Raw genomic sequence first — 27,913 nt, forward strand, 5'->3', positions numbered from 1 at the left:
AACTAACGCTTCTCTTAGTAACAACCCCAGCACGTCGTCAGCCAGTTTCAGACTACCAAATTTATCATCGTTCATTGCATTTTGGGATGACTCTCACTGAAGTAGGTTGCCCTGTTGGGTCAGGCAAGATGGGGGGCCCGGTCAAGATCAGGACGATTTTGTAAAGGTATGAACCATCTGCATCGCTACAAATACTGCAGAGCTTCTGATAGCATAGAGGTAGTAACACTTTTCACGGAGGAGTGAAAGGTCGGTGCCATGGTTGCTGATAGGATACCTAGTTTTGCTGCTTTGGATTCTAGACGCCCTATTACCGGTCCGCGGCCCTTCCTACCTGCAGCATGTTTTCTTATTCGCGCCTGATCTTCTCCTCCTGTGGGAGCTGATGCGTATTGCAACGTTTGCCATGTCGCCCGTTTACTGTGTTTTCCCACCACTTCGGTATCCGGCACAAATTGCAGCCAATGCAATCCTTGAGTCAGTAATAGCCCATCGTCGCGTTACATGAAAGTACCTGACGATTAACGCCAAGTTTTAGCTTTAGCTGCATGACTGCGTGGTTGCTGTTGCTCGTGGAAGTACCCAATGCTCACTAGCAAGCAAGCACGAATGTGACCCTGGCCGAAGCACACAGTTCGAAAGGAAGGAGGTTACCTTGACACTTGACCGCTCCATGCACTAAATGACAGCCTCGGGACAGGATTCTTCTTCGAGGAGGGAGGGGTAACTAGGGTAGGTGACGAGAAATCTTTTAAGGCACTGGGTCGCTGGCACCCCAAGCACCAGTTGACTTTGGCCAACCTCTGCAGACCAATATTGCAACTCCTTCGATAGCGTATCCATCCGCGACAATGAGTTCCCCTCCCAGCAGGGCACAGTCACCAGCACCCGAGGCAAAGTCGCCAAATGGAAAGGAGAAGTCGCCCACACCCGGTCCCGCGTCCCCGACGGGAAACAAGTCGCCCACGCCTGCTCCCGCCATGTCACCCACGCCTGCTCCCGCCTCTCCAGTGGCCGATGAACCTTTGGAGCCTGGTGGCCTTTTGCCCGGTGCTCACTGGGGCCAGCAGGTTCGTTTCATCTTACCCATCTCTACCTTTATATCCTCTTCTCGGGCTCGATGAGGCCTTTGTCATGCAAAACACCCTCACGGTCGCTATTACACCTGCACAGACCCGACGTGTTATGCAGTGGCAGCATCTGCGTCCGACGACTCTTTGCTATTCCCCCTCCTCTTCTCTTGGTGACAGGGAGTCGAGCTAGATTGATCATCATCGGACGAAGCATCCATGATCACACAGATTCCATCAAATATCTTCACAATGGCGGATGCTAACAAAAATCTCATACACGTATAGGAGCTGCATGATGATCTTGACTCGACTCTGGGAAGTGACGCCGAAAGTTCGACCGCCTCCATCACTTCCAGCATTTTGCAGTACCGTAACTTCCTGGGGCGAACCTACCACAGCGATTCGGTGACTGACGGAGAGTATTGGTATGTCTGAACATGACTGGAAATCATGCACAAAGCGGGTGCTGTACCCGTTGATTTCTGATTCGAGAGCTAAACTAACTGCTCGACCATGTGCACCGGCACTCAGGGGCCCCAATGATGCCAAGGCAAATGAAACTTTGGATATCATCCACGAGGTTGTGGTAAAAATGTTCGATGGGAAACTGTACACGGCCCCGCTCAGGAAAGATATACAGACAGCCATAGACATTGGTACTGGCACTGGTAAGTTAACCAACCTGGACCGCCATCTTTACCCTTTACTCGAGCAACTTTACTGACCATCTTTACGTGCAGGAGTCTGGGCCATGTAAGACTACCTACCTTGCCAGATTCCAGTTCTGAGTCGATCTTTGATCACTGAAATCTTTCTTCACAGAGACTTCGCGGACGAACATCCTGATTGCACAGTTATTGGCACCGACATCTCCCCGATTCAACCTAGCTGGGTACCTCCAAACTGCAAGTTCGAGATTAATGACGCACACAAGGAGTGGACCTATGAAGAAAATTACTTTGACTTCATTCACATTCGCTGGCTTACTGGTACCATTAAGAATTGGCATGCCCTGTATAAGGAGGCGTACCGATGTGCGAAGCCCGGCGGTTGGATTGAACATCTTGACGCCGATTCGACGTGGTATTCTCTTGATGGAACGATGCCTGAAACGTGTGCTGTGGCCCAATGGGGTCAAATTTGGAAAAAGCTTGGGGGTTTTTTGGGAACTGAGTTCGACATAGCTTCTTCAAACCTCATGGTAGACGGAATGAGGGAGGCTGGGTTCACCAACATTACGTCTGAAATTCACTATGTAAGACATTTTTTTCATCCGTCCTGAAGCCCTTGAGACGAGTTGAAGCTAACCTCGAGATCTAGCTCCCCCTTGCACCCTGGTCTACCGACCCGAAGTTGAAGGAGTTGGGTCTCTACGCATCTGTGGCGGTGACACATGACATTGAGGGCTTCCTCACCTATCTCATGCCCACCTATCTTGGGTGGACCCAGAAGGACATCACGAACTACGCCGCTACTTTGCGCCGAGAATTCAGGGAAGCCAAGATTCATTTTAACGTCAAGTGGCGCTTGGTGAAGGCGCAAAAGCCGCTGGATGCTTAGGCAGTGTAAGTTGGATACCCACCTCTGCCTGGAAACCGACGAGGGATGTATAGATCTCGAACGAGGGCCGAAAATGTATTATGCCCGCTTATATATCTACCTGTGATTGACAATGTGGCCAGTTCCTTGGGTATATAGCAATTTGGATACATGCTCCTCCGTCATTTTCATATCTGTATATGCTCGATTTGAAATCTGTCGTTGAAGACCATGGATCCCCTTGCAACCTTATCTCCCTACCCGTCCTTCGCCCAGTCTAACGAACAAGGCTCATCGCTGTTACTTCAGCCTTACCCGTTTCATGCACCCAGAGGTACCTAGGGCCGGAAATAATGCTCGGCGAGTCGAACAAAGACCTGACGAGTAGGTACTGTACACCTCTGCATGGATATAACTTGTTAGCTTGGTACGTTGACTTTACAAGAAACAGGGATCGGATGGCAGCCAAGTGAGCCACTTCTTATGAGAAAATTAAGGTTCTTTGCCACTACCAAAAACCACGCTAACAAGTTATATCCATGCAGAGGTGTACCCGAGCTGAGCCGAGAAGAGGCTGGCACGTCAGCTCGTCCGAGACCAAAATAGATGAGACCAACCAACACGCAGGTTGGGTAACCCAGTCCGCTACCGCTCGTCAAGATTACCAAAAAAAAAAAAAAAAAAAAAAAAAAAAAAAAAAAAAAAAAAGAAAAAAGGCTGTTGCAAGACTGTGATAGGCATAACAACAATTCGAAAAGACATTAGCTAGGGTGTAACGAAAATCGCTCGGATGCGATGCGTATTAGGAGTATAGTATAGGTATCCAAGGTAAAATGTCAACCAAATGTCTCAACTATTTTGTCCAAGACGAGGAGGGGGGGCCAGTCAGGAGCTTTGCGCTAACAGACACTACTAGCAAATTCTTTGCTGGTATTGGTGTGGAGTTGTTAGTGCACGTTTGGATACAGTTAGGAGGACTTGTGCTAGGCGCTGTCATGCATAAAGGTGTATCTATCTGCATCTATGCATCGATGCTATCATATCGGATGAGCGGCATCCGTTTAGTCGAGACGTCTTCTCCCTCCTTCTCATGCCCGCTCGTCCCACTGGGAGAATCGACAAGTTGCGAGGTTCATCTTCTGGATAAGGTAAGTTCGAAATGTCAAGTATGGCTTGTTTAGTTGGGATAGAGGGCTGGGGCCACGAAGGTGAACAGCACTCTCACACCTCATTTGCCAAATGATGAACCGCTGAAGATATCCCTCTCCTCTTTGCCCGGCGTTGTCTTCTTATACATAGCGGCATAAAATAAAACTACAGGGATAACCTAGAAGCAAAAAAAGCAATTTCGGGACCGGGTAAGGCTCAAGGCACGTGTCCGGTCTGGGGTCGACCCTGTATAACAAATATGACGAGTCATTCGATGGTTTTGACTACAAGTTTTATATTTCCAAATTATTTTTTGAGAAGAAGAAGATGAAGCTTGTCGTAAAGTAGAGGTACCAGATTATCCAACCGCTCCTATCGTGGGAAATTACCTACTATCCAGCCTCGATCGGTGTTGTTGCCTACTACTAGCCGTACATCACTCCTAAGCATCCACTGGCTTTTGGCCATACACCTTGCGGAAGACAAAGTACCCATGAATGCTCATGTCCTTCATCTCCTTCTTCAAATGTCGGATGTAGATGCCGATCTCCTCCGTAGTCCACCCCATAACCTTGCCAAACATGAACTGGAGAACACCGTCAAGATCCTGGTTCATGACGGCATAGAAGTACAGACCAACGTCGTTCATCTTTTTGTCCTCGGACCATGGCGAGATAGGGACCTGCAGATATTCCGTAGTCAGCTTTTGTGGGATAAAGTAACAGACGCTGTTGGGGGGAAAGCGGAAGATGGAACGTACCTTGTAATCCTTCACCACAATATTCACGAACCCCGCCTCTTTCATTGCACTCTCCATCATGGCAGCGGGGATCAGAACCTGCCCAATCCTCTTGCCAGCCTCGTGCCATATGGGACCCCATTGGCCTAGAGCATGCACCTTTTCGTCGATGGAACCATCGTCCGAGTGGATCGTACCGTGGGTATCCATATGCTCAATGTAACCGCCCGGCTTGCAGCATCGGTAAGCATCCTTGTAGAAGGCAAGCCAGTCCTTGACGGTTCCGCTCAGCCAACGGACGTGGATGAAGTCGAAGAAGTCAGGCTTGTAGGTCCATTCCTTGTTGTAGTCGTCGATCTCGAAACGGATGTTGGGAGGAACCCAGCTGGGCTGGATGGGCGAGATGTCGGTGCCGATGACGTTGCAGTTGGGGAATGCATCGGCGAAGTCGATTGCCCAGAGGCCTACATGTTGGGTTAGTACCTCCACATGTATAAAGGACGACCACTAAAAGAAAAGTGTAGAAAGTCGGCGTACCTGTGCCTGTGCCGAGATCGATGGCATTCTCCATTTTTTTGGGAAGAGGGGCATCATAGAGCCTGCCATCCAAAAGAATGGTCATGGCATGATGGCTGAAGTGCAATATTGGGTCAGCTACAAGAACTCGCGAGGTGAACACAATGGTCTTGCACTCACAAGATATCCAGCAATTCGTTCTGCTTTTCGTCGTTGGGGCCCCTGTATCAAAATTCACAATGCTGGTTAGCGTTGGCTGTTTCTTTCTCCATACTCGTCCGAGTTGGATAGAAACGCCGTAAAGACCCAACGTAGAGGTCAAGACGAGCGATCCTCAGACAATGAGACTTACCAATACTCTGAATCCGTTATGCTGTCGCTATGATACGTTCTGCCGTTCATGGTACGGTACCTGAGGATGCTCGAACCGATCGAAGCAGTCGAGCTCTCGACATCGCTTCCAAGGGTCGAATCCGCATCATCTTCTTCCTCCTCGGGAAGTCCCTGTAGTATCGATGTGAGTGATCAGTTCCCATCATGATTGGGGCTTGTGAGCTTGTGGCCGGTCCGTACCTGTTCGGCCCAGTGAGATCCAGGAAGAGGGGCATTCGTTTCAGCAGTGGGGGTGGCAGGAGCAGGCGTACGTCCCCTCGCAACCGCTGGAGTGGCAGGAGCAGGCGTGCGTTCTTTTGCGGTAGCTGGCGTCGCAGGAACCGGCGTGGATTCTCTTGCAGCCGCTGGAGTGGCAGGAACAGGTGTTGATTCCCTTGCCCGGGCGACTGCTGGGGTGGCAGGAGCGGGCGTAGATTCTCTCGAAGCTGCTGTGGGCAGAATTAGAGCAGGAGCAGGCGTGGATTCCCTCGCAGCTGCTGAAGTTTCTGGAGCAGGCGTGGGTGACTTTGTTCGCGCCTTTTTCGCCGGAGAAGCCATGATGAAATCTTGGACCTTGGATACCTTGACCGTCACGCTGGCTGGAATTCGAGGTTTGGTCTGGTGAAAAAAGAAAAGTCGATGGACCGTCCAAGAAGGGAAATGGTTCGGGTGCCAGAGCCGTCGGGATTTATAGCATGAGCTACTTTAGGTGCCCAATTCACACCGTGCTGTCCAAAATGTAACATCGGGATTCGGAAACCATAACATCTACCACTCACCGCCTAAAATTCCACTTGGTGGTGTCCGGGGTATCCAGTTCAATGCCGGTTTGTTATTTAGCGCGGTGCTTGCGACTTCGGTCCGCAAGACAACACAGAGAAACAACGAGACAGCCACGTTCAAGGAAGCAATTGCTTGATTGAGAAAGTGGTGAAATGGTGATTGATTTGAGCAAAGTATGTAAGGTACTGATGAAGTCCGCGCTAACGAATGCTTCAGGGCAAGAATGTCGCAGTGTAGGGTACCAAAGTACCGATGCATCTCGCATTCAACACGGTGTGTGGTATGATTTTTGCTAGCGTCTCACCACGTGGAACGGTGGAACACGGTTGCTTTGAAATGATAGTATGTACCCAGACAATTTATCCCGCCCCAAGGTCGCCATACTGAACGTCGTGCATCATCCTCACGAGAAAATTCGTTGTTTCTTGCTTCTCTTGCCCTTTGACCGCCCTCGCTTCCTGCTCGCTACGAATTGTACCTTGCTGTTGGAGCGTCTTGGTAGAGCGGGAGGCCGGCACGTGGCCAGGTAAGGCTGAAAGGATCCCTTTACACACAATCTGGGGTCTACCTTGTTGAATAATTACGAGGCTCAAGGTAAAACCGGCGTCTGGAAGGATGATTGATCAGCTTCTATGTTTCCAGGTCCAAGTCATGACGATTTCCGACATGGGAGACTTTGCCTTTCCGTTTGGCGAAGCTGTCTCGGATGCCGACGACTATCGTGGTCAGGTGTCAATAAAACGGTGCTGACTGGTAGAACAACAACACCTAGCCGATCGAAGATGCATATGAGCTATGCTGGTCGGCTGAACCGGGTACCAAACTATACCAACGTTGTTATGCCAATCCGGAGTAATTTCGTCTGAAGATTTAAAAGCCGTCCACCACATCACGATTTTCCCTCAATTGCATGATATATCGGTAGGGTCGCTGCGCTATATCTTTTTCGACCCGGCAGATCCTGACCAGTGAGAAGGAAGACCTTTTTAGCCCGACAGTCTGGCCACTGTAGATCAACGGTTCTCGTGGCCAGGTGTTCATTGCCGACAAGACTGGACTGGGGTTCGGTATCCGGTACCCGACACAGGGCCATGGCGTGATTGGATCAAAGGCGGAAAACCCCTGCGAGACGGTATAGACTCCGCTCGGCTCTTGTTTCTTTCACAGCAGGCCGGTGTAGACTGATGACGAGTTCGCGGTGCTATTCTGTCCATGTCGGAACTAGGTGCGCGAAGTGTAGAGACTCATCTCAGAGCGCATGAGACAAAGGTTTCCGAGCTGTGTTACCATTGTCAGCAGCCCCGATGTGACAATTCGGAGATATGTAGGGGACGCAAGCACGGGGCACCATGAGCGGCCGCGTGGCTGAATCCGACATACTGTGTAGACTGCGAGAGAAGGTGAAGCATAGAAGGGGATCGGATCGGACTTGCAAGAGAAGGCATGCTGGGTTTTTGGACGAAAGCCACCAGCAATGATTGGTTACCGAGCAGCCACATAACCACATTGGTTCGAGATTGCATTGCAACGACTGGGTGGGTGTGATTCTACGTGAAGATGGCCCCGACGATGCGAAAGAAGCTGAAGGGATCAGCATCGTTGGAGGTTTCGTCGAGGTGGTGCACTCCGACAGTCTCTGTCCAGTTGGTCTTTGGATGAGAGGTAAGCCTTTTTCTTTTTTTTTTTTTTTTTTTTTTTTTTTTTTTTCTTTTCCCCTTCTTCGTGATTTGGATTGCTGTGGCAGACGGTATTGGGAAAGGGAACTGTATCCACATCAATCGACCAATCGAATGCCGATGAGGAACTGGGGATTTTGTCTTGGTGTTGCGACGCTGTGGCTTACACTACACAGTACACATTGCTGTTCACTGTTCTGCTATTTCATGTTGGAAGACACATATTCATGAGAAGCACTGCACAGCGACGTCAAAGCAGGATTGGCGATGTCGGCGAGTGTTGGTTGCGTCGGTCGGTCGTCCCTTCCTCGCGGCACTTCACCACCACACAAAGGTGCTTATCAGCATGGAAGTCGTCTTGTCTTCCTTATCACTGCAAGCACTTCCACAAAAGGAGCCAAGAAATGGCCTAAACCGAATCAGGGGCAAGAGTCCGGCAGCTGCTTTCACCACCCAACAACTCTTTCAATGGAGTGCGTGTCGACGTCGGTTTCATTCTCAGAATCCCCGCGTTGCGGAAGGTTTTGCCTGTTTTCGCTAAGCGGGAGATCCCCCAGAAGGTTATGTAGAGGTAAGGTAGGTAGTTGGTCTCTTCCCCTCTCTTCTTGGCAATCTATGCCTGGCCGTCCTCCTCGTGGGGGCTGATAATGCGACCTCGCTGGTTTTTGCTGATATCTAGAGTACTAGGTAGGTAGCCATTGATAACGCCGACACAGGATTGGGGGATTCCAAACCTCGTTATCCTTCTCGCCGTTCAGCTTCAGCTTGCACCCCAAGTTGTGTGTGCCTCTCTCTTGCTTATCTGCCGTCGACGACAAAAAAAGAAAGGCCTTGCCCGAGTACCACCCACCCAGCTGCGCATATCTCCTTGCTGCGTGATACACGATCCAGCGCCACGGCGCCCATATCAAGATGACGGACCAAAAGAATACTTATAGGCCATGTCAAACCCTAGGTCTGGCGCCTCTTTGCGACTGGCAATTGTACTTCTCAACATAGTCCTCGATCACATACCCACTCCAGCCACGGAATAAAGACACAACCAACAGACAGGACAAATCAGGACGACAAGCAGAACTCTTCCCACGCCAGACCGAGAAGTACTCCAAGATGGCCGAGCCAGAAATCGTGCCTGTTACCGAGTGGCCGGACTGGCATGCCAATCCCAACGGAGGTGATCCCTTCACGCAGAACCTAAACGCACCCTATGACAAGGTTCGTTGATGGCATCGGACACTGGCAGTATCGAGGAAAGAAACAAGCAACTAACCTGGTGTGTTGTATCTGTCCAGGGCGATCTGTGCTGGATGCTCGTGTGCACTGCCCTATGCTGGCAAATTACCCCGGCCATCGGCTTCCTCTATGCCGGAATGCACCGCAGGAAGGCGGCTCTGACCATGGTCCTTCAAAGTCTCTTCTGTGCTTGCGCTTGCGGAATCCAGTTCTGGATATACGGTTACTCTTTGTACCAGGCACGCACAACAAACCCCATCCTCGGAGACTTGTCATTGGCCGTGTTCCGAAATGTGCTTGCTCAGCCATCCATGGCCAACTCGGATATTCCTGATATTCTGTGTATGATCCTCCTCCCATGTCAGGTATTCGCCGGCTAACACTTGTTCCAGATGCTGCCTTTGGCTTTACCTTTGTTTCCTGCACTGCCATGATCTTGGCCGGAGCCATGCTTGAACGTGGCAGGCTGTTGCCCAGTATGCTTTTCCTGCTCTGCTGGACTACTTTTGTCTATTACTTGTAAGTCCATCGCCAACAGTCAACTCCCACAATCACTGACTTTATCCTCTCCAGCATTGCATATTGGGAGTGGAACCCTAGCGGATGGTTATATAAACTCGGTGTCTACGATTTCGCCGGCTCCGGTCCCGTTCACATCGCCAGCGGCTTCGGTGCCCTTGCCTGGTCCCTGATGCTCGGTCCGCGTGTCGCCGACTCGGATGTCGTTGACCGTAAGAAACTCGTTCACCACAAGCCCCATAGTCCGCTGTTGATGTGCCTCGGAACTGTCTTCATTTGGTTTGGCTGGTTCGCCTTCAATGGCGGCAGTACACCCAACCTCAGCCTGCGGTCCATCTACGCCATTGTCAACACGAACCTGGCAGGGTGCGGAGGGGGCGTCGGTTGGGTCTTGATCGACTATCTCTACAAGAGAAAGTTCAGCTTGGTTGGCTTTTGCTCGGGCATTATTGCGGGCTTGGTCGGAATTACCCCTGCAGCGGGTTATGGTGCGTTCTCTGTTGTTTTCTCCGGGCTACCTCCGAGTGCTCGTTTGACTGACTCGAAGCTTGCGCAGTCCCCGTCTACGTAGCCTCGCTCATCGGCTTCCTCACCTCCGCCACCTGCTACTACGCCGCCAAGTACAAACACCTCCTCTCTGTTGATGACGGTCTCGACATTTTTGCCATTCACGGCGTGGGCGGTTACGTCGGTGATCTTTTGACGGGCATCTTTGCCGACAACTTTGTTCCCGCTCTCGATGGCTATTCAGGCAGCTCCTATGCAGGTGGCTGGTGGAACCGCAACTTCCGCCAGCTTGGACTTCAGTTCGCCGGTGCAACCACTGCCGCGGCCTGGTCCTTTGTGGTCTCGTGCATCTTGCTGTTCATCATCAACAAGATTCCTGGCTTGCATCTGCGCGCGAGTGAGGACTCGGAGATCAGGGGTCTGGATATCAAGTACTTGGAGGATGTGGATGAGGAGGGGTTTTACATGAACGAGTGTATACTGCATGGGCGTACGCCGCCGAGGTGTTCTGGGTCGTTGAAGGCTCCTACGTCGGTTACGGAACCGGTTGGTGTTGAAGGAGGTGAAAAAAGGGATTAGAGGGAAGTGTTTTTGAGACTTTGTAAACGAGGCGGCACCACTTGGTTAGCTCATCATAAATTTTGAAGAATTCGAGTCGTAGCCCAGTGCGTCTCCGGCCATCGGCAATCTGCTGACGGAGTTCGAGAGGAGAACGGGAGCTCTCTATGCCGACACAACATGCAAGGGTCATGTTGTTGCTAGAGGTGGACTTGGACAGCACGACGGGGAAGACCGCACGACATTGACATCGACGTCGATTTCACCTGTTTGAAGGTTCAATATATATATATCTCCCAATCATCCACCTAAATCGGCAACTCTCGGATGATTCTTGCCGCCATTCAGTTAATTTGAGCACAATGGGTTCGAGTCGAGAAGGTTCCCGCTTAACAGTGGATCGGCCGAGTACCGTGCTGGACAGGTCATGATGTCATGCAAACTCTTGACGTCAGCTGTCAGTGAACAACATGCGAAAGCGTGATGTCCATGTTCGTTTTCGATGGATTGAAATTCAATTGGGAAAACTCCACTTTATTTTCCGTGTTGTTCCTGGCTCTGCGGACTCCAACATCTTGGAAGTTGAGGATCTTTATCGAGTGTGACACTCAAACCCATCGGAAGTTCAGTTTATGTTGGAGATTCTCTTTGTGTACAAGGGAGTAAGTATGTAGGTAACTACAACGCAAATGATAGGTACTTGGCCAGATCGAGTTCCCACTGCATTCCGTCAGTAACTGTACCTAGTGTACAGGGGAAGCGGCAGGAGGTGAGATCATCATTAGGTGCACAACGTCATCGTACTTGATTGACCTCCTCCCTTTATTTAACCAAACGAGCTCCCGGGTAATGTAGAGTGTTCGTTGTTCATCTACTACAACAACACATAACAAATCAAACCGAACTGTCGCGGGGCCATCACTTCACTTCACTCCATCCACCGCCACTACTCCAAATCACACTTTGGTCGTCTTCTAGCAAAAGTGAAGAGAACCAAGAACAACCCATCCAAACGTCAAGCAACATAATCCTTTGTCTCAACTTACCACCCACAACACCACCCACAACACCCCTCCCGCACAAAAGACAAACAAAAATGTCAACAGCAGCCAACTACCTCCGCGCCCGCGCCGTGCCCATCAGCATCGCCGCCGGCCTCGGCGGCATCTTTTGGTGGCAGACGCGCGGCGGCAAGACCCAGCCCCGCGGCGTATCGGAGAAACACAGCGCCACCGACACGGGTAACCGCGACATTTCCGAGACGTTGCAGAAGATGGGCGGTACGGGCGGACCAGCCGCTCGGAAAGAGCCGCTGGCGGAAGATCCCAAGGATACAAGGGTGATTTCGCATAGTCCTGGGGCGTATACGAAGCGGACGCCGGCCAAGACGGGGACGGAGCCCGAGGGGGAGCAGTCTACGGGCGCGGGGAGGAGGGATACGAAGGATTATGGGGGGAATAAGGTTTAGGGATTGAGGGGTTGGGTTGAGGGGGGAGGAAGGGGATGGGGGGAGGTGGTAAAACTGTATTAGTATGGTAAGGGTGAAAGATTCACGTCGTCAGACTGTTGATGTTAACCAGTACTCGCGACTTGATGGAGTGTTCTACCTATGATACATTGAGGGTTTAATGAAGCATCATTTCATGTCGAATAAGTTTAATTTGGTTATTGAACCTGCGTGAGGGGTCAGTTTTCTACAGGAAGGTGCCAATGTCATGCGAGATATGAATGTACCTAGGTACTCCCATGTCCAGGTTGAAGTATCACAACGGAAGGAAGGCACTAGTCTGAATCTTGAACAACATGGAGCTGATTTTTCCCTTGGAACAGCGGAGTTGTCAGTCATCTTCTCTTCCGCAACCAAACATGCTGCAATCAAACATTTTCCCAGTCATTCCTCTCTTTCTTCTCACGTCTTGTCTGCTACGTCCCTTCCGACATGCACGAGCTCCCAGCCGTATGACTTCCGTCAGAGATGATACTTTGTTGGCAATGATGAACATTTGTCACTCAACCACTGATTCATAGCGCACCGCATCTCTACATATCAAACATGTATGATACTGCTTGTATGGTGAGTTATGACACCACATTCATGATGAATCGGGGCACCGAAAAAGAAAACATGATGATAATAGAAAAGAGACGTCGCTAACTTCTTTCAAGGTCATTATGCTCGCCTATATGTACCTTTGTTCCAACCAAGATCCTTTAATACCTTGTGTCGCCTTTGATGTTTTGTTCTCGTGTGTTGAACGCAGCTCATACATCACACCTCTTTCCTAGCATGCCATAAGAATCAGCAGATCCGATGGACAAAGTTGTTATATGGCCTTGTGAAGGAATCTCGCTTATGATTCCGCACCTCGTTGTTGAGTCTCTTGGACGCCGTCATTACCTCCAGTACTTATCGGCTTCATTCCACAAACTGCGATAGAGGTTCCTGTCATGGCATTGAGCACATGAAAGGTCACGGTAGAAGTCCTTATAACCAGCAACCATGCTCTCCGCCTTGTAGAAAACTAGCGCCCATTTTTGGTGTACTTGTCGAGCCCTCCTTACCAGAACCGCTTCGCTCGTCCACCAACAAGTACAGAAGCTCGCCAGTGTTCCTAGTATGATGGTCGAGCTGGGTCTTTACTGGCTTCCAGCTAAGATACTGCTAACTGCACTTTGACGGTCCCTATGCACTCTCGTCTTTATGAACCGGACATATCTCTAGCCTTTGCCTTAAATTTCTTCCAAATTTCACTGCCGTTTGCTCACATCCGCCCATCTCACACAGCAAAGTTCACGTACCTTAATCTCGGAAGCCCATCCTGCCACGAATTCTCCAGTCGGAGCCCAGACCACCGCAACGCAGACACTCTTCACTCGTCACCGAGAACATCGGACGAACGAACAAAAACCTGAGCCGCGCGCCTTTCACAGGGCAGCCAACCAGGCAGCCGCACAACCAGTCCCCTACGAGTTCCCTTATAAGTTCAAGGTCCAGCCCCTACTTCCAACAACAAGTCCCCTCGCCGTTGGCTCAACCAGCGGTAGTAAGGTCTCTGCACGCTACAAGTGTAGCACCACAAGTGTGGCGGAGGGTTCCGCGTTCGACTCTGACGAGTGTCGGGTTGTTTCCCGAGGGTGTTGTTTTCTTTTGCTTTTCTGGCTTCTACTCCTTTCTCGTTGTGTGCCCCCCTTTCTTTTCTTATGGGTGTCCTGCTCTCCTATAACTGATTCTTTTTCTCGCTTCCTAGCACGCGTCGACGCAACTTTATCGAGGTGACTGATTGAGAACCTCGACAGCTCTCCTGGCGTCATTCTCTTTTTGAAACAAGGCCGGCACTTGTGTTATGGTCGGCAAAGTCTCAAATTCTTGCTCTTTGAGGGGACCAAACTTTGTGATTTGCGAAAGTATGGTGTTCAGAGCACTGTTGTCTTTGAACTTTGGCTGCTTTGTTGACTACTGCGCACCCTTCGAAAGTTTCAGAGAATTTGGCTCTTGATCTCTTCCCCAGTTACACTTGGTGGAAGTTCTAAGAGTTCGAGAGTCCTGGACCACACACCACAGTGCAACTCCCATCCTTTGAAGATCCCGGCGCCGGGGCCGGCCACGGCGAACAGTTTGTCCTCCCTCATATCTACGGATGCGACTTCGCCGACCTCGGTCTGTCCTTCGAAGACTTTAATAGTATTATCCCTATCTGGATTCAAATTCCTGAACCCCCATCTTATCATAAGGCCAATAATAGAAACTTCGTCGCGAATATAGTTAATATGATTGGCGACAGCGGCGTTCATAGCTAGCTATTATTATTTATTGACGAACTCGATTAGTAGCGCCGAAATAACAGTTAGCGCCCACTGCATACGTTCTTGCTGCGCGGCTAAGTCCGCGTAATTCTGCTGCAAGTCCGTGTAATTCTGCTGCAAGTTTGCGCATCTTTCCTCGAGGTGTGTGGCCTTCTCATGGCAGTCTTGGAGGCTGGGACTGGAAGAGAAATACTGGGTGGTGACCGGCTTCCGCGGACCTTGATTCCTCTAGATGGAAATAGAGTATGTACCTATGGATCGGTGGTGAACGAGGGTCCGCCCGACACGTAACGGGCTGCCGGGGTGGCAGCCGCACCAGAGACGGAAGCAGGGGCGCGGGCACGAGCAGGGGCAGATACGACGTTCTTGTTGGAAGGCATGGCTGGTGTTGCTGTTGGTCTCACATTAGGCAACTAGATATCAGGGCTCAGATAACTTACTTGCTGGTGGTGGTGGTGGTACTGGTTTGGTCTTTGGTCTCTCTAGTATGCGAATAGTATCAGTCAGTCTCATAGATCCTCTCCACGGAGGACCAGATTCAAAGACTTACCAATCTTGATTCTCTCACTGTACTGCTCTAGCGCTGGCTTCCCAGCATGTCCACGCCTGACAACAGACGACGACGACGACGACAACGCAGCCGTGGACCGGTACCAACCGGCCCCAATTGACGACAAGACTGGTCTTTTGGCACAGACACGCCCAAACCATGTCTGTGACAATTTATTTTCCAACCGCACTCAGCCTTGACTTTGTCGTCTTGTCTTGAGATATAACAGTTTGTGTGTGGTAAACTGTTGACGCTGAGTTTCCGTTGTTGACGGACGGACGGTTAATTGGCATTGCTTCCATCCTTTTATGTCAGTTCCGCCTTTGCGCTGCAATGCTTTGTCTAGCTCCAGAGCCGACTGCAATCCCTTGGACATGGTGGTCAGCGCTAGGTGGCGCTGGCCCGCGAGAGCTGGCACCGGCCGTATCGCAGCCAGTAGGTACCTGTAGGCAGTTTGAAGCTACCAAACATATCAACTGTCTTCATGTGAGTTCCGTCCGAGGTAAACTTTAACTTTACACGTCTGGCGTTGTGTGTTGAAGGAATTTTCATCTTGTTTCTGTTGAGGGTGCCTTGTCTTATAGGGAGTTTCGTCCAGTCGGGAGAGTGAAGCGTACCTACTACCTGATTGAGGAAAATGAAACTGACTAATTCCGTCCCTCCCTTTATCAGATAGCATGGCACACTTTTCGGCGGCCTTCTGTTTCATTCTTTTCCCGCTCCTTCCGCAATATGGCCATCGTAACAACCAGATGTTCGTCGACGAAATACTTGGGAAATCGAGGTTGAGATTGAGTTTGAAATCGAGGCCTACGAGCGAATTGGGAATGAGGTGGGTGCTCAACATGTTGAGTCCTTGCGGGGAGGCTGTGCGTGCAACCTTGGATCAGAATGTGCCTTTGCGTGTCTTATACTGGTCACTATTACCGATAAGAATGGCGTGAGTTTGGGTTTATCAACGGCTCAGGGCCTGCCCTTCCTCCGAAACCAGAGAGACTACCCTAATTGTGATGGTGTAAACGACATAGTGCCCGGTAAGAATACGTAATGTTCAGTGTGTGTTAAAGTTTGGTTTCTGGGAGAAGAATTTGAAGGGGGAAGGTACGAGTGGTTTAAGTAAGTACCTGCTGGGAGACTGGGGCCCGGGTCAAGTTTCCTATCTGTTTACTTTTATTTTTGTGACCACCAGTCGTCCTTTCTGTACGAGCGAAGCTCACTGTAGGTTCGGAGGTCCGAGCTACCATATACTCATGGGAGCAACTTGCGACAACATCATTGGAAACCAAGCCACTGCAACATCCAAACACCATCACTGCTCAAGTGGTCAGTCAATATACAGGAGTTTACCTACAATGTCTGGTCTGCCCCGGCCAAGGCTGGGAAAAAATGTGCGACCGCGAAACGCCCACCACCAGAGAAAGTCCCACTTCCATGCCATCAAGGCGGTGGCGGTGGCGGACCCGCGCCATTCTTCTATGGCGTTTGAGGATTTTCGTAGAGGTAGGTATTCAAGTGACACTATGTTAGGTTCTTTGAGAACCCCCACAACGAAGCGCAAGAAACAGCATCATACATGTTGCAACTGATGCTCCCTTGCTTGCTTCGGACTTGCAGCGGTTTCGTCGGTGTGCGTCGGCGTTCTGGGATGCGATGCAGGCGCGCCTTGTTGATGACGGTCTCCCCACGACGTTGCCTGGTATGCTCCGCGCCAGCAACTTCAGTCGTGAGCGATACTCGAGACTCGGCTACCGCACCATTGGCGATACCGATGATGATGTCGGTTCGGTGGTTGCGGTTGGCAGTCCTCCCGGTAGTGGCGGCGGTTCCCCTATGCAGATTTCGTCGCAGAGCTCCCCTGCCCCTGTCGCCCCTTCTCCTGAAGAAGGTTCGCAAGGATCATGATACCTAGGTAGTTAGACACAAGGCCAATTCCACCCTAGCTAGGTACCTCTAGGTAGGTATCTTCATGATGGTAGGTAGTCTTGGCCGCCATGTACGTACAACACTTGACCCCCATTCGTTCTGTCGTATATGATTAACATAGGTATATTTTTACAATAGTAATATTGTCTGGTATAGAGGTATGTTCATTGCCCGGCACGGATATACTCCCAGCTGCCGCCCCCCTCGAACGATCGGACCTCCTGCTATTCCGAATATACCTACCTAGTCTTGAGCTCGAGCGTATGGATAATTAGTTTGCGGGTAGGTATGTCCACGACATGCAGAGTGGTTTTCGTTTTTTTTTTTTTTTTTTTTTTTTTTTTTTTTTTTTTAAAAGAGGTAGGTAGAGGTAGGTAGAGGTAGGTAGAGGTAATTTGTACTTGAAGATGGATTGTAATGAAAGTGTAAAGTGGGAATTGAGCACTGCAGGGCTTGTGGAGGTGTTCTATGATTGAAGAATACCTCTACGAATGTATGAGTAAAGTAGCCAAGTATAGCGAGAATGGCTAGCTGTGATCTTCCAGTTATGAACTGAAGAGTAAGAAACTGGGGACACACATGAGGGGTGTGAAGGTATGGGGTATGAGTTGCGTCTATTGAATATTGATTCCGTGTGCTCTTGCACATCAAGTACTTTCCATTCGCTTGCTGGCTCCATGTACAAATGTTAAACACCATCATGCTACACTAATAACTAGACGAAAATATATTCGAACTAAAGTATCACGTCCGCTCTCAAGCACTGCTTCCTTTCCTCTCCTTCTCCTTCTCCTGACCCTGCCTACTGGAACTAGACGTTGTCCTCTCCGTATCCACTCCCGGCCGCTGCTCTCGCTCCTGCTTCACCTGAACCACCGGCACCGTGACCTCCTTGCTCGCCATTGGAGCATGAGACAATGGACTCTTCTCCTTCCTCTTCCCCTTCCCCTTCCCATTCTCCTTCTCCTCCTCATCTTTCAACCCATCCAACGACCTCTTCCTCTTGATCGCCGAGCTTCGCCCGGTGGTGCCCATGTAAAAGTCATAACGATCCGGAAATAAAATGATATTCGCCATCCTAGCGACTTCGGCCTCGGCCCGACTGACAGCAGGCGTGTTCGATGATACGCCGCCGCCAATGATGCCCGCCGTGCTGGACTTGGCGGCAGCTATGCTGGCTGTAATAGCACTTGTACCCTCCATCTCAACATCCTCATCGTCGACTTCCCCATTGTTACTAGAATTACTGGTCGGCGTGGGAGCAATGTCAAAGGGAGCCAGTCCCATGGCTTGAAGTCCCGCGGGGCCGCCGACCTCGGCAATCTCCGTCTCGCCCGGCCTTCCAGCGTGCGACGCCTCGCTGCCTAGACCGCTTCCCGTAGAATCAAAGTCAGGACCGGGGTGTCCGCGCTGGAAAGTCTTGCGCTGGCGAGCCAAGTACAGAGCGTTGGTCTGGGTGAGCGGCGCGGCGGGGACGTAGACGAGGATCGACACGGGCTTATTGGGGGCGGAGGGCGTGTTGTTGTCATTGTCCGGCGGCGGTGTGGGCGCGCGGCTTGCCATGATGTTGGGGTTGGAGGTGATGTGGTACGCCAGGTCGGGGTGCCACACGATGTAATCGCCTGTTTGCAAGGTGGGCAGGGTGGTGAGGGTGCGGCGGAGGTGCAGGTGCGGGTGCCAGAGCTCGGTGAGACGCTGGGCATGGCCGGGAACGGCGCCGTGGATGATGGTGCTTTGCTCGGTGTCGAGAGACCAGTTGGAGGCTTCGAGGAAGGCATCCCACTCGGGACCTTCGCGACGCTCGGGAGGCGGGCTCTTGAACGAGAAAAAGGGACGGAGGAGGAAGTAGGCGGTGGCTAGCTTGGGGCTGGGAAGTAGCCGCACCATACCCGGGCCAATGGTGCTGAGAGCCACGATGCCCTGGTACATGCGGAAGATGCTGCAGGCGCCGTAGCCGTTGTAGAGATCCGGGGTCGCAGTGACGCGGTAGGTGGGATCCCAGGGGTCGTACTTCTCCCACTCGCCCTTGAAGACGGCGTCGTAGGTGCCTCCGCGACCGTACCCGTCCGATTCCCAGCGCTCAAGACTGCCGTTGTCGACCTGGGCAATGACGGTCGAAGATGCAAAGTCGTCGAGGAGCTCCATGGCAGCTCTTTTGGCCTCGGCGGCGGCAGGGTCCTCGCTGGCCTTCTTCTCGGCGGCATCGGGTCCTACTCCGCCGATGTTGGCGCCGTGAATGCGCAGACGATCGGCGTAGGCAATGGGGAAGCGGGTGACCATGCGGTCGTCGGCGTCATTGTCCCAGAGCGACATGGCGAAGCGCTGTGCTTGCAGCACCTTGGGGTGCGCGCGCGTGCGCACTTGGGCTGGCGTCCAGAAGAAGTCGAAGCATGTTGGGTCTTGGGGAATGGGATCCTTAAAGTCGTGCTTGGTTTCGAGGTACTTGACCGTCTCGTCGATGGCCTTTTGCGCATCGGCGTGGGGCACGACGCCGCGGATGACGCCAAGACCGTAGCGCTTGAGGTCGCGGGCGAAGTCGGCCTTTTTGGAGGGGTTCGCGATGTCGCCAAAGTCGATGCTGGGCGTGATTGACGCACCGCGCTGGGCAATGTCCTCAACCTCGTCGCGCAGTGCCGTTATCAGACGGGCCCAGGACGCCTCGAGCTCCTTCTCGTGGCCGGCGACGAGACTGCGCTTGATCTGGGCAAAGCGACTGGGAAGGGGCACGGGCTCGGTGCCGTAAAAGGAGAGCACGGGCGGCTCCATGTCGTCGCCGGCGGCAGGGGATCGGGAGTTGCTGGCGTGGTGGTCGTGGATGGCAGGAGAAGCGCTGCTTCGGGGGCGGCCAATGGTGTTGTTGCTGAGGGAGGCGGCATTCTTGAGCTTCGCCAGGGTGGCGGTTAGGGGAGAGCGGTGCTTGCTGAGCTTCGACTGGATGCTGCGGGGTCGTTGGAGATGATGGCTGCTGTGGTGTACCTGTACCGCCGCGGGCCCTGTTACTTGTGAAAGCGCGGCGCTGAGGCTTCCGTTTCCGTTTCCGCTTCCACTTCCACTTGCAAGCGAGGAGGACAGGATAAAGTCGGATTCACCCGGTGACTGGCTGTACCCCAGATTGTGGTATCCATTCAAAGACAGTCCAGCAGACACAACCCCGCCTGTCCCCTTGTCCAGACCACTAATCGACTCTCGTGACGATCTCGTTATCCTTGTGGTGGCGGGCGTCAAAGGTGCAGCCGATACAAGCACGGCGCCGCCACCACCAGTTGTTGATGTTGCCATTGTTAGGTAGAGGTAGGTTGTTGTTTTCCGTGTTACTACCTGACCATGGAGCTTTCCCGGTTGTTGATTTGCTTGTAACACTTGGTCAAGATGCTAATGTTGAGTGGTAAGGGTCGCCTCGAATAATGTTGTGCTATATTTGTTGTTGTATTGTATAGCGTCGAGTATGGTGCGTGTTTGTGTGTGTGTGTATGAGGGTGAGAATGTACCTGAAGGTGTTGAAGAGAAAGTGAGGGTGCGTGGGAGAGACGGGCTTCTTGTCTTGTTTTCTTTGTCCCGCGCGGTCCCAACGGTGTGGATATCAGCTCTGGTCGTTCCCCAGAGTCTCCAGTCCCCAAAGACTCCAGAATCCAGGTCTCCAAAGAGGTCGACGGGGTTACCCCAGCGAGCCCAAGGGGGTGGCCAGCGAAGAAGCTAGGTTAGACCCAATGGCAGAATCTCGGCCGAATGGGGTTGTCGGAATCCACAATCCACCTCACTTGTTGACAGGGACCTCGATCCAGACTTTCGACACCTTTAATCCACCAGGTTTCGGGTGTCGGAGGAGATGTTGACAACTGAAAAAGGCAAAAAGAAAACAAAGGCGATCCAGGTAACTCTGGTGACTTGAGAGGTTCTGGGGATGCTTGGTACTGTTTTATATGGGAGAGGATGGAGCGATACGCGCGTGGGATATGGTGGCATACGGATAAAAAAACGTGGTATGTTCTGGATGGATCTAATCCGGGAGCCGGGAACGATGATGCCGTACGGTTCTCGCCGGAGTTAGGTTGTATATCTGCTGCAGTGTAGGGAGTTTTCGGATCGACGAGCGGTAGGTAGCAAGATAACAATAGTAGATGATATCGCCTTATATTTAGGCAAATATTGGTTTCCCCCAAATCTCGCCAAATGGGCCAAACGGCTACAGCACCAAACAAACACACAAGCACCTCATAGTTCTATCTACCTGCTGTATCTCTTGCACCCACCGTACAGAGACGAGTTGCGAAACTCGGCATCTCGTAGTCTTGGTAGCATCATGATACGACTAAACCTTTGAAGATAGTCTTGAGATCAGACTCAGGAGTAAGGGATGCTCTTTCCCCTCTTGCCAAACCCGGGACGAGAACCCGTCTCAGCAAGCGTTTTGAACAGGTTCATCATGCAAACAATGGGAGAAGTCCGACTTTTCCTATCGGCCAGACTTGGGAGGCGAGACGGGAATCTCGGTATGGCGGTTGGCCGGGCCCGTCGAGTAGACTAAGCCGTCGAGTAACATGTCTGGTAACGTAAGGTAAGATTCATTTATTCCGAGTTGATTCTCCAGGTCAACGGTCACAAACACATTGCACAGTTAGGTTGTACTACTTGACGGCAAGTGGTGACCCTGGGACCCTCGCCCATTTGGCAGCTGCAGTTGCTAATCGGCCAATTGAGAGCGACGCGGGGCAGAGTTTGGCGAGTCCAGCTTTCGTTTCCTTTCGGAACAGCCAAGCGCAACGTTGTAGTTGAACCCTCGATGGAAAGTTTGGACATTTGGACTCGAGATTGGGGGTTCACCGGGCACCTCAGCTTCCTTCCCGTCCCAGGGCAATTACCTACTTGTAGGTTGTGCTCGGCGGGGTTCGCGGGCCACCTGCTCCCTGAGTGCCGAAGTTCACCCCATTGGCTGTGCAAAGTGGATTTTGTCGGAATCACGGCTCCGCATCGCCTGGAGAAAGTGGCACCGTTGCACGCCGGGCCGCTGTTCCAAACTCCATTCTCGGGCGGATCCGAGTGAGCGACAATCCACAACACGCCATTGGTCACTGGTCTACATACAGTAAAGGTAGAGGTACGTACCGTCGTCAGGCACACCCTCCCTTCAGTTTCTTTCCCCTTTTCCGCCAAGTTTCGATTTCTGTTCCAAACAGTTCGCAACATCCTTCCATCAGAGATCATTCAACTTCAAACCCCCAACCGTCACCCACCATTTTCACTGCGCACGACCTTCTGGCCACTGGCATCCGGCAATCACATCTGTCAGAGAACAAGGTCTTGCGTCAATTCCCAAGCCCATGCATTTTTTCTCTCTCTTAGTTTTTTATCCTTTTTTTTTTTTTTTTTTTTTTTTTTTTTTTTTTTTTTTTTTTTTTTTTTTCACGGAATTTACCCCGCCATCGCGGCTCAAAGAATATCACCTTTCCAGACCTTATGAATTACCCTCTCCCTATCGTGGCAAGCATTCTGTCGGCTGTATCAACTGTGTTCCCGCTTCGCCTCAGCTATAGACATATCTACCAGAGATATACTGCCTCCACGGAGTATCCCCCTCCATCCCCAGTCTCACTTCACCATCATTGGCCAGTGAATGTCCTTCGGCAGAGAGAATGCTTCACATCTCAGCCTCGCAGCTGACACTCGACATTATCCTGTCTCACGCTTCTTACCTTCTCCTCGTTTGGCTTGGGTTCTTCTGAGGGTCCTACATATCAGCCAGTTGTCGAGGCTGTTAAGTGGCCATGAACCCCCAACTTTACGTTATCACCACCACCCACCACAGTCATCCCTTTGGTCTCCAGACATTCACAGAACACACAGTCTTGTCCGCGATTTCCGCCAGTTGGATTATCTTGACTGCCGTTACATGCCGTGTCCTACCACTACCCACCATCCGTCATGAGAAACCTGGTCGTGGTCACAAACACCCAAGCGTTATCCACTCCGCCAGTCTCACTCATCATTAAATCCGATATGAATAGGCCATATCCAAGTGGACATGTGGATCTTATTACTACGAAGCCATTCTCGCTTGTTCAAGGAAACCCGGGCATCGTGAAAAAAGATGCTCCGGACCTCACAAAGGGATCCGTCATGAAAGCGTCACGGCATTCGGAAACACACACGCGACGGGGCAGCTTCCCGTGGTTGATATTTGGTACCGACGGTATCCTCCACTGAAACAAGCCATGGTGAACCTCGGGATGGAACAGTGCAAGACCTTGGTTCTCCTTATTCGACACGTGCTAGGTGCATGTGTCGGATACGAGAACGATAGAGTTGTTAACTGAAACATTGACGCATATGACGGCCCTACACAACCGCTTCAGCCGTCCTTTCATGACTTGCTTCATGGAACATGACACATACTGGCTAGTTGCTTGGTTCATTAGCCTATCGTTGACACATATTTCCCCCCACGACTGGTCACATACACACCGAACTACCCAAAGGCCTGGATATCGACGATCGATCCTGACTGCACACCTCGACAATAATCGGAGAGGAAATCGTGGGTGTGACCAAACGCGGAATCCTATCGTCCTTTTACTCCATCAACCTTGCATCATCGGCTATATAAATTGTTTCCTATCTTTCCAGTCCAACCTGTGAGGGCGAGCGTGGGGGGTGGTGGTGAGCCAGCTATCGACAATCACCGGGTGCATGTGTCATCCCACGTCCCCAGGCAGTCAGGTATCAGGGATGGCACTTCCAGGACTGGGTAACGACAGCGAAAGATTGTTGGAGGAGATATTGAGAATTAATGGCAGGGATAGGAAGTACTAGGGAGGACGTAAAACAGCGACCTGGAGCTTGACCTGGACCTGGTTGATACGCAGGGGACTCGTTTCAGTCTGCTACCCCAAAAATAAGGACGTAAGGATAAGGTGACTTGCATTGAACTCACCTTCCCTTTTTGGGGCGGAGAGGTGGACGGATCAAGCTCCGAAGATGTAAACAGGTAGGTAGGTGATGTGAATAAGCTTTGATATATGCCTAATCCATGTGGGTACGTAGGCATGCGTGGACGATGGTGGGTTTGAGGTACGTTGTTCCTTGTCGTGGATGAGCAGTAAGGATTGTCTGCGATATCGCTTCTGCGTTGGGAAGACGACATGGGGTGGGTGTAGATTCACTCATTACACTCCAGGACAAAGTCTTCGAGTTTGCTCTATTTCGTCAAGTAGCTCAACTTGGTGGAATCCTGATTCCTGCCAAATTACATGTGAGAAGGTGGAGGCAAATCTGTTTCCTCCATCTCTTCGCTCTTTCCTCCACAGGGAAATTATGCTCATCTAGCTTTCGGAAGGACCATCCGTCAAAATGGCGATACCTTCCACTTATGATTCCGAGATCCGACTGACCCGCCCCTGCCGTCGCAACATCCTTCCGTATCGCATTTCTCAAAGTTCCGACTTTGCTGACAATGCTGGATCTCGGCACTCATGAAGCTGTCGGTCCCGACCATAACAATGAATCTTGGAGCTGAGATATGCTTTCTTTTCTCCCTCATTTTCATCAAGCAGGAGGGAATGATTTCTATCATCTTATCTCCACCTTTTCCGCAATCCCGTCGCTCCTCGCCTACTAGGTACCTTGATATCGAGACAGAAGCCTTCTTGGTAAGCCACAAAGTCATCGCGATAGATTACCGAGGGCGACGGCAGCTTGTTTGTTCAATCCGCTGTTGCGCTGGTGGGTGGGAAAGGTCCGTCCTGGCAGCACCCCCCAGGACATGCACGACGGTAGCTTCATTTGCTTGTTGCAGGTCTTCTTGACGAATGACTTGGATTTCTGCTAATCGTTCTGGCCCAACTCGCTGTCTAGACCTTCTCCCCCTCCGAGAACCGCTCCGTGATCTTGACCCACAAGTCGGACTGGAAGCACATGTTGACATTAAATTCATGCCACGGGTTCTTGGGCTCCACGAGCTGGAGATCGAAGCGACGGAAGAACTAGGGCAAGGCGTCGTCAGTATCGGACCGCAGAAGGGGGTTTACTGGCACTTTCTCACCTCGAAAAATACCTTGCTCAACTCCATCAGCGCCACAGGCTTGCCCAAACACGCCCACCTGCCATAGCCAAACACCATCTCGGTGGTCTGCTGCATCTCCAGCCTCTTGGCCGGCTCGGCATTCAGCCATCTCTCGGGCCGGAAGACGTCGGCGTCGTCGCCAAAGACATCTCTTCTCCGGATCAGGCCGCCAAAGTTATGGCCGACACGAGTGCCCTCGGGAATGAATATGCCGTTGATGAAGTCTCCGCCCTTGGGTGGTGACTTCATGCATAACCCGGAGAAAGGTGCTTGCATGCGCAGTCCTTCATAGACGCATGCCTGCAAGTACTCCAAGTGCTTCGCCTCTTCGGCTCTGATGGGGCTCGAGATCTTCCCCTCCTTAACTGCCTTGTCAATCTCCTCCAACAACCGCACATATGCCTTCTTGCTCGTCGCCAAATGGAAAAAGGTCGACCTGACCGCCACTGCCGTCGTGTCGCTGCCCGCTAGGATTTGGAACAGGACCTCGACCTCGCACGCCTGCTGCTCAATGCCATGCCTAACAAAGCTCCCCAACATGTCCTTGCGATCCTCCGCCTTCTCGCCAAACCTTTTGGCCACCATCTCCCTCGCCATGCCCATGACCCTCCCCATACCGTTCGCATCACTATGCTTCGGCCCAAACCACTGCAAGAACCACTTGGACAAAAAGATCTTCTGCAACAGCGGGAGTTCCGCCATCAGGCTATTGGCCGGCACCGCTTTTATGACCGTGCTCGTCCACTCAAACTGATCCTTGTCCATCTTCAGCCAGCCGAACTCCTTCCCGTACGCGATGCGCGTGATCACGTCCAAAGTGAAGAACTGCGTCACCTTGGCCAGGTCCATCCTCTTCAAGACGCCCCGCTCGTCATCAGATATGTAGCGCGACTTGATATACTGAATCAGCGTGCCGACTACCTCGTCGATATCGCTTTCCAAACCCGGGTTCTCGCGCCCGCTATACCCGAACGATAAACGCGCCTTGAACAAGTCGTGTGTTTTTGTGTCAGGCTCATCAAACAGCGAGCCACCGCGCGGGTCGAGCGTCATGGCGCGGTACCAGTTTGATCGGCCCCAGGCGGAGCGGGCGCCGTTCATGTGCCGAATGATGGCCGGATCATCGGTGATGAGGTCTGTAGAGCCGATGCGCACGAGGGGAGATTGGTATTGCTGGTTGAGGCGGCTGTAGCCATCGGCGTGGTGGCCCGAGAACAACACCTTCAGCATAAAGAGGGGGGAGAAGGAGGCGAGGAAGGGGCCCGGGAAGTGGGAGAGGCGCCGGTAGGTGATGATGATGGAGACCAAGACGTAGGTCACGAGAGAGGCGGCCAAAATGGGTAGGGCGTAGGGCCCTTGGGCGAGGGAAAGGAGTTCTTGGAGCATTTTGGCAATGGCAGTGCTTTCCGAGAGGAGCCAAACTGCAAGAAGAGACTGCTACGGAACTGGAGCTGGGACTTGAGCACTATCGGCTTCGCACGCTCGACTTTATACATTATCCCATGGTCCACTACTACAAACGTAAGTGGAAGTCACATCCTTGCCAATTTTTTGCTGGGAACCCTAACGTTCCAGTGCACTTGTGTCCTCCAGGTTTCCACGCATTAAGAACCGCCACATGCTACACGGTGAGGATTAAATAATCCAGAATGCGACTTCAGTCTGCATGGTTAGTAAATAAAAAAAAGAATTGGTGGGGGTGAAATGATACCGGTTGAAGAATGAATCAACGACAGACAGTTCTCGGCATTTGTTCCGTGGCCGTTGTGGCGTCTTCGGTAGTCATGGATGAGTGTGACCCTTGCTGCCTTGCGTTACATCGATGCCAAAAATATGCACGCTGAAGGGGGAGACTGAATGATTGCGACCGTGATATGTATGATGCCTGCCTCTATTCCAGGTTGAGGTACCCAGATCACAAACTATCGGTGCATGACAGGATGGGATATTGTCTGGTGTCCATCATTGCTTCAAGTGTCGATATCAAGCCAATATTTCACCTCGGCATGACTTCCCCATGGGGATTGTCCGGTACCCCCATAGCTTACCTCCACTAACACCGTGCCTTCCGAGAGTAAACGTTAGACGCCAGTGAAGGCTGTCTTGGACGTAAACCTCGAACGTCTCACCAGCGTGCTTCCATACGTGCAATTGTACATACACCACGAGCATCTCACCGTACCGTGATGGTACATCTAGTCCGGTCCCTTCCTTCCTGCATGCAAGCAAGCAGCATGCAACTTCTCCAACTTGTCCGTGAACCGAAAACCCCAAGTTCACAAAGAACAATAGCAAAAGATCCAAAAAAGACAAGAAATGTGTCCCGCCAGGAGTCGAACCTGGACCCTACTGCACACAGAAAGCCTTCGAAATGACCTTTGAAGTTAGATTGATTGCACTGCCCGTCTACGACCTAGGCCACTGCTCGGGCTGCGTGGTGTAGGTAGGGTGATGGCCGCTTCCAGGACGAGAGAAGAACTACGGACAGTTGGTTATATACCTATTTAGGTAAGTTTGGGTTCTGGTTCTGGGAAGGATATTAGCTGCAGGGTGTTGAGTGCAAGCTTGGTATTATAGAGGGAGGTATCCAGATGTGCATCGCACTCAGGTTGCCTCGTTAATTTGTTAATAGAGGTAAGTAGGTAGGTAGGTACGTTTTTCGTTGTGGAGTATTCTCAGTTGTTACATGCGTAGAGGTAGAGGTATTGGGGAGGTGATGCTTTGGATAGGTGGTTATCGCGCACGTCACCATCAATCATCCCCAGCAATCTCCAACACCATTGCATCGCCGTCACCCTTTCAACCTAGGTAGGTCTAGGGTAGGTAGGTATCCAACAGCCATCGCCATCACCACAATTATCACCACCATCACCGACTTCATCACCTTCCATCATCACTTTTCTCCAACCCCCTCAA

General features: G+C 51.6%; 8 protein-coding genes across 8 annotated transcripts; 4 read left to right on the forward strand and 4 right to left on the reverse strand.

The window, feature by feature from the left end:
* Positions 1–851: 851 nt before the first annotated feature.
* Positions 852–2,633, forward strand: B0T23DRAFT_324733 (S-adenosyl-L-methionine-dependent methyltransferase; the record flags this gene model as incomplete). The annotated part of the gene is made up of 6 exons (XM_062835454.1): positions 852–1,070; positions 1,359–1,498; positions 1,605–1,741; positions 1,814–1,826; positions 1,896–2,328; positions 2,394–2,633. The coding sequence occupies 6 exons, from the start codon at positions 852–854 to the stop codon at positions 2,631–2,633; spliced, it is 1,182 nt and encodes a 393-aa protein (XP_062689452.1).
* A 1,404-nt stretch (positions 2,634–4,037) lies between these two features.
* B0T23DRAFT_365829 (S-adenosyl-L-methionine-dependent methyltransferase) lies at positions 4,038–6,319 on the reverse strand. The gene is made up of 6 exons (XM_062836376.1): positions 5,590–6,319; positions 5,369–5,520; positions 5,197–5,238; positions 5,038–5,132; positions 4,522–4,964; positions 4,038–4,443 (listed from the first exon to the last, which is right to left on the reverse strand). The coding sequence occupies exons 1-6, from the start codon at positions 5,944–5,946 to the stop codon at positions 4,204–4,206; spliced, it is 1,329 nt and encodes a 442-aa protein (XP_062689453.1). The 5' UTR covers positions 5,947–6,319; the 3' UTR covers positions 4,038–4,203.
* Positions 6,320–8,753: 2,434 nt separating this feature from the next.
* Positions 8,754–10,913, forward strand: B0T23DRAFT_236225 (ammonium transporter AmtB-like domain-containing protein). Its single transcript, XM_062833971.1, has 5 exons — positions 8,754–9,062; positions 9,140–9,422; positions 9,473–9,599; positions 9,654–10,087; positions 10,156–10,913. The coding sequence occupies exons 1-5, from the start codon at positions 8,958–8,960 to the stop codon at positions 10,683–10,685; spliced, it is 1,479 nt and encodes a 492-aa protein (XP_062689454.1). The 5' UTR covers positions 8,754–8,957; the 3' UTR covers positions 10,686–10,913.
* A 584-nt stretch (positions 10,914–11,497) lies between these two features.
* Positions 11,498–12,179, forward strand: B0T23DRAFT_388635 (uncharacterized protein). The gene has a single exon (XM_062837767.1). It carries the CDS (start codon positions 11,761–11,763, stop codon positions 12,130–12,132), a length of 372 nt encoding a protein of 123 aa, XP_062689455.1. The 5' UTR covers positions 11,498–11,760; the 3' UTR covers positions 12,133–12,179.
* Positions 12,180–14,141: 1,962 nt separating this feature from the next.
* Positions 14,142–14,525, reverse strand: B0T23DRAFT_324203 (uncharacterized protein; the record flags this gene model as incomplete). Its single annotated transcript, XM_062835402.1, is given in 2 exon segments — positions 14,142–14,462; positions 14,481–14,525. The coding sequence occupies 2 exon segments, from the start codon at positions 14,523–14,525 to the stop codon at positions 14,142–14,144; spliced, it is 366 nt and encodes a 121-aa protein (XP_062689456.1).
* A 1,829-nt stretch (positions 14,526–16,354) lies between these two features.
* Positions 16,355–17,417, forward strand: B0T23DRAFT_448180 (uncharacterized protein; the record flags this gene model as incomplete). The annotated part of the gene is made up of 6 exons (XM_062841035.1): positions 16,355–16,518; positions 16,556–16,903; positions 16,973–16,990; positions 17,080–17,099; positions 17,306–17,311; positions 17,373–17,417. The coding sequence occupies exons 1-6, from the start codon at positions 16,371–16,373 to the stop codon at positions 17,415–17,417; spliced, it is 585 nt and encodes a 194-aa protein (XP_062689457.1). The 5' UTR covers positions 16,355–16,370.
* Positions 17,418–17,787: 370 nt separating this feature from the next.
* On the reverse strand, positions 17,788–20,220 carry B0T23DRAFT_287455 (uncharacterized protein; the record flags this gene model as incomplete). The annotated part of the gene is made up of 1 exon (XM_062834258.1): positions 17,788–20,220. A coding segment is annotated over one exon (2,433 nt), but the record flags the coding sequence as incomplete, so codon positions are not given.
* Positions 20,221–24,561: 4,341 nt separating this feature from the next.
* B0T23DRAFT_423324 (cytochrome P450) lies at positions 24,562–26,847 on the reverse strand. The gene is made up of 2 exons (XM_062839826.1): positions 24,977–26,847; positions 24,562–24,917 (listed from the first exon to the last, which is right to left on the reverse strand). The coding sequence occupies exons 1-2, from the start codon at positions 26,381–26,383 to the stop codon at positions 24,786–24,788; spliced, it is 1,539 nt and encodes a 512-aa protein (XP_062689459.1). The 5' UTR covers positions 26,384–26,847; the 3' UTR covers positions 24,562–24,785.
* Between the last annotated feature and the right edge of the window lie 1,066 nt (positions 26,848–27,913).

This window comes from Neurospora hispaniola (genome assembly GCF_033458365.1).
Source record: "Neurospora hispaniola strain FGSC 10403 chromosome Unknown B0T23scaffold_8, whole genome shotgun sequence".
NCBI classification, from domain to species: Eukaryota; Fungi; Ascomycota; class Sordariomycetes; order Sordariales; family Sordariaceae; genus Neurospora; species Neurospora hispaniola.